Here is a 4,694-nt window from a genome sequence, read left to right as displayed (position 1 = left end):
GCCCACCTCGGACACCACGCATCCCTGCGGCTGGGTTTCCTTCCTCACTATTGACGTTCGGGGCCAGAGAACCCTCTGTGGGGGCTGCTCTGTGTTACAGGCTGTTAGCAGCACCCCTGTGTTCTACTTACTAGACGACAGTAGCACCCCCCAAACTGGCAACCCAAGTGTCCCCTGGGCAGGTGGGGTGGTCCCGCCAACACTGCCACCCAACCCGCCTGCTTGCTCTCTGGCCCCGGGCTCTGCTGGGCAGCAGGAGGCGCCTGGCGGGCTGGAGGGGATTGGCGGCCAGGTTGAGAAGGGTGCACGGCTCCCCTTGGTGCAGTTACGGAAGCGCCTGCCTCCGACTCTAACAAGACTAGAAACCTGGAGAAGTCTCTGTGCACATGTGCAGGACAGAAGGAAGGAGATGGGGAGAGCTCGATTTATTGGGGTCTGAGCAACACTGCAGGTGAACTGCTCACACCTGCTTGGCAGTGCCCTTCCGGGTGTCCAGCTTCAGGTGGCCAGACAAGTCCCTCAGCTCCATGACCAGGTGGCCGAGGAGCACGCGCACATCCTGCATCTGTCTGAGGAGAAGGCCCATCCGGTGGTGCAGGTGGGGGTCGGAGGCCTGCAGGGGAGAGGGGGGCGCTGGGCCCCCTGAGGAAGGGCTGGGCGGTGGAGGCAGAGGCCTGGGTGGCTCCGCAGCAGGCATTCCTGGAGCCGCGGATTTCGGAGGAGCGGGGTTCAAGGTAGGTGGTGCACCAGAGCTCGAGGGACCTGGGTGTGGGGCAGGGAACACACTTACAGTGACTTCGGAAGCCCGGCTCCAGCCCGCCTCCCCTCCCCGCCGTCTCTCCTACGCTCTGACTGCCCAGGGCGGTGGAGACTCAAGGGCCCCGCGTCCCTCCTGGCACACGGGAAACCCTTCAGCAGTGAGGCTGGTCAGTGAGGGGTGTGGACGTCAGGGATCCTCCCGGTTCCCTGCCTGTGGGTGGCACCTGCCCTGAGGACAGGGCGCAGCCCTCTGGGCAGGACCTTCATGGAGCTGGCCCCACCCCGTGCGTGAGCCACTGCCCGCCCGAGAGCCTCCCCTGTCCCTCCCCCGATTCCTGCAACGAGGCTCCCTGGCTCCCCGGACTCCTCTTCTGTGTTTCCCGCCAGGAGCAGCCTTCACAGCGCGGCTCCCAGAACCAACACGGTGCTGTTTGCCTCACGTGCCCAGGTCCCTGGCGGGAGCGTCACCCGTGAGCAGCAGCTGCGGAGCTGGCGTGGTCCTGCTGCGGAGAGGAGTCCCTGGTCTAGGGAGAAGTCCCTGTCTGTACTCTCGCCATCCCCAGGGACCCGGCTCCTGGCTGCTGCCTCTGCTGTGCCTCTGCTCACACTGAGCCCCACAAGGGCCCCCCTCCTGCCCCGCCCTCCACACGCCACTCACCCTGCACCCTGATCTCCAGCCGGCGGCTCCTTTTCCACACGTGGTTGTCCTCGGTGGCGGCCTCGCACCAGTAGGACCCCGAGTGGGCCTCTGCGGCTGCGGGGACCTGCAGCTCTGGAGACAGGCCCCGGCCGCGCACGGCCCGGCCCCCCTTGTAGAAGGAGAAGAGGAGGCGGATGGCCGACCTCTGCGGGGGCAGCTTTGTCTGGCAGCTCAAGGTCACGGCGCTGCCCTCTTGGGGCTCTGGCGAGGGCGTGGCTCTGAGCACCGGAGCGGGAAACAGTTCTGGGAGAGACGGGCAGGAAGGGCTCAGCTCGGGCTCACACGCCCTGGGGAAGGAGGTCCATCTTCACTGGCCTGGACTGGAGCAGATCTAGTGCCAGGGCATCAACCAGGATGCGTGGGATAGAGGGGCCTCCGGGACTCGGAGGGTCGAGGGGCTGCAGCGCGCCTGCCCCCCCCCCCACTGTGAGGAGGCTTGTCTGTCCCCCCTGCTCTGCCACGGCGACTCCGCCCCGAGCCCTCACCTTGGACGGTGACCGCCACGGAGGATGCCGTTTCTGGTCTCCCCGGACCAGGGCTCCGGAAGATGGCGCTGCAGTGGTAATGCCCGCTGTCCGCCTCTCGAACCACAGCGATCGAGAATTCCCTGTCAGGTCCGGGGGCACCCAGAGCAGAGCCATCTCGGTAGAAGGTGACCTGGGCCAGGGGCCAGCCTCGCCAGGCCTGGCAGCGCAGAACCAGAGGGTCCCCTTCGAAGATGGGAGCGGCCGGGCCTTGGAGGACCAGCCAGTCTGCGGCCAGAGCGAGAGCTGAGTCACTCACTGCCCACGCGGCAGCCCCTCAGTGCGGCCCACAGAGGACCCCTCAGCTTTCTCTGAGGATCCAGGGAGCTCTCGCCCCAAAAACTTCTAGGGCCTAGGACTGAGGGCACCGGGTCTGTGGGCTGAGATGGAAGGAGAGCTGTCATCGGTGGCCAGTTCCTGCGGCACCTTCCCGCGGGGGCTCTGGGCTGAGGGGGAGCTGTGGGAAGTGGGAGAGGACCTTCCCAGGACCTTACCGTAGGACACGACCAGACGGATGGGTCGGCTGAACGTGTAGCCCCGGGCCTGGTAGTCCACTTCCCGGGAGCCCAAGTCATCCCCGGGGCGGCAGCCGCTGTCCCAGGTGCTGACAGGGCCCTCACACTGCAGGGTCTCAGAACTGGCGGCTGAGGAGGGCACGGCCCGATAGGAGCCAGGAAATGATGCTGAGACGGAGGAGAGCAGGAGCGTGCCCTCCAGCGGGGCCTCCGCCTCCTCCTCAGGGAGTCTCCCTTTTTAGAAGGAGAATAGGAAGACGCCAAGACCTTTTCCCCAGTAGACCCACGGGGTCTCTCAGAGGGTCTTAGACGTGACTCACTGTGGTTTGGGGAAGAGGCAGGGGAGAGAGTGGCCAAAGGGGGGACTCACCCGCATGACAGCCGGCTGCTGTGGGCACAGGAACCAGAGGCCACGGCCATCGGCCCCGAGCGGTGGACACAGCACAGGAGAGAAGGGAGAGGTCAGTTCTCACCCCACTGGGTGCATTACGTGCCGGAGGCTCGGCTCTGCCTCACAACCTCTATTTCATCATCACAGAGTTCCCAGGTGTGTGACTGCACCCCGAGTTTCCAAATCTTTAAGAAACGGGCTTGGAAACCCCAGTTAACTCACCCAAAGTTTAAAAGGGGGTGGGACTGCAGCAAGAAAGCTCGGTATGTCTGAGTCCAGAGTCACCATTTAGACATGACCTACTGCAGTCCTCAGCCTTCCTGAGGCCTCTTCCTGATTCCCATTGTCCCAACTCACTCGGCTCTTCATCCTTGACGATCTTACCCACCAGTGTCTCCTCCTTCCTTGCCTCCACTTTCATGTCTTCATTTTCCAGCCATCTCTACCCTGATGTCTGTCCTCTGTCCCTTGAACTCTCCCGCCCTGTCCTTCTCCCCCCGATCCTCTACTCCCAGTCCTGGCAGCTATAGAGCAGCTCTTTGCTTCTGGGTTGAGAGGTAGAGTTATGGATTTCTCACCATTCTCCTCACCTGCCTCTTAGCTCAGGTGAGCTAATTCGATTCTCCCACCTCCACCCCTCCCTGGTCCTCCCTGGTCCTGTCCCCTCCCAAAGGCCCCACACTCCCCTTTGACCTTGTCATTTCCCTCAGCGAGGCCCCTCCCCCTTCCTGGTTCTCCTCCATCTGTCCGTGTCCATCCGTCCGTCCGTCAGGCCCAGGTGCAGTCCTCAGAGCCTCTCCGCCTCTGCCCCACCCGGCTGCCCTCTCGGTTCCTCCACCCGCCCTCTGCGGCTCTCAGCTTCTTCTTTCACACAAAATCTGGTTGGGCTACCAGACACTTTCACTCAGAAAACGGCCGGAAGGTATCATCACTCTCATTTTGTGAATAGGGAAACCAAATCCAGAGATATGAGACGTGACTTTTTCAAAGAAACACCCTCGGTGGAAGAGGCGTGGAAACCAGAATGTCCGACCGCCCGTCGGGAGCTCTGGCCACGCACTGGCCGCCCAGGGCTGGCTCTGTGTTCAGTGAAACGATCAACAACATGACTTCGGGACAACGCGGTGCAAGAATTCAGACAGATCAGACGAGGTTAAAAGACAAAAGGAAAGGCCTCGTCCCTTTGGTTTGGTGGACGGCACAGGCGCGTGCACACGAGGTCTCTGCGGGAGGGAGAGTGACAGGAGAGAGGCGCCGGGCAGCCCAGCCGCGGGCAGAGGGCTCCCGGACAGCTCCAGGGGCAGGGGCCGCCTCGCTGCCGAGGGTTTGGATGCCCAGAGTTTGTGAGCGAGAGGGGAACGGGCCGTGGGCGCTCTTTTCGGCAGGAGTAGTGAGCAGAGCTGGGAGACAGGTCCGAGTGCAGCGGGAGAAGGTGTGAATCTGAGCAACTGGGGTTTGCTGGAGCCCAAGGTCGCAGAGGTTACCTGGGGGCCGGGTCGGCCGAGTGCAGAGCTATGAAGGACACAGGCTGAGACAGATCACTCAGCTGGGAGGTCACGGGCGCAGCCCAGGTCAGAAATGACGAGGGCTTGTCCGGCATGGCATTCCTTATGTTTCAGGAAAGGGGCCATTTCCAGGGACGATAACTGGTTGTCTGCAGAGCATGGGCAGAAGGGAATCTGGCTTGTTCGCCAAGCCCCTGTCTGGGTGTCCGGTGGGAGGTGGGATGGAGAGACAGGAGGGGACAGTTGGTTGGGCACCGGCCACGTGGTGCTGGGAGACCTGGAGACACGCGGTGGGTGTGT

The 4,694-nt window shown here is 63.1% G+C and overlaps 2 protein-coding genes across 2 annotated transcripts in view; both read right to left on the bottom strand.

Moving 5' to 3' along the window:
• The window catches only part of FCRLB (Fc receptor like B), a 13,318-nt gene extending 13,296 nt beyond the window's left edge, over positions 1-22 (bottom strand). The window contains exon 1 of the mRNA XM_014445664.2: positions 7-22. Coding sequence (XP_014301150.1) covers positions 7-22 — 16 coding nt within the window. The remainder of the gene's footprint in view (positions 1-6) is intronic.
• Positions 23-425: 403 nt separating this feature from the next.
• FCRLA (Fc receptor like A) lies at positions 426-4,489 on the bottom strand. The gene is made up of 6 exons (XM_023744596.1): positions 4,374-4,489; positions 2,869-2,975; positions 2,478-2,627; positions 1,945-2,211; positions 1,418-1,702; positions 426-762 (listed from the first exon to the last, which is right to left on the bottom strand). Exons 1-6 carry the CDS (start codon positions 4,487-4,489, stop codon positions 461-463), a joined length of 1,227 nt encoding a protein of 408 aa, XP_023600364.1. The 3' UTR covers positions 426-460.
• Between the last annotated feature and the right edge of the window lie 205 nt (positions 4,490-4,694).

The sequence above is a fragment of the Myotis lucifugus genome, unplaced genomic scaffold, assembly GCF_000147115.1.
Source record: "Myotis lucifugus unplaced genomic scaffold, Myoluc2.0 scaffold_478, whole genome shotgun sequence".
Taxonomy (NCBI): Eukaryota; Metazoa; Chordata; class Mammalia; order Chiroptera; family Vespertilionidae; genus Myotis; species Myotis lucifugus.
The sequence above is the reverse complement of the archived record's forward strand: the minus strand, read 5'-3'. Positions and strand labels throughout refer to the sequence as shown.

Bases quoted from the DNA above. Each gene is read 5' to 3' on its own strand.
- FCRLA (XM_023744596.1), bottom strand. From the start codon at position 4,489: ATGCCGGACAAGCCCTCGTCATTTCTGACCTGGGCTGCGCCCGTGACC. The intron at 1,703-1,944 runs GTGAGGGCTCGG...CGTCTCTCCCAG, and splicing joins CGTGGCGGTCACCGTCCAAG to AACTGTTTCCCGCTCCGGTG. The intron at 763-1,417 runs GTGAGTGGCGTG...CCCCACACCCAG, and splicing joins GCTGGAGATCAGGGTGCAGG to GTCCCTCGAGCTCTGGTGCA.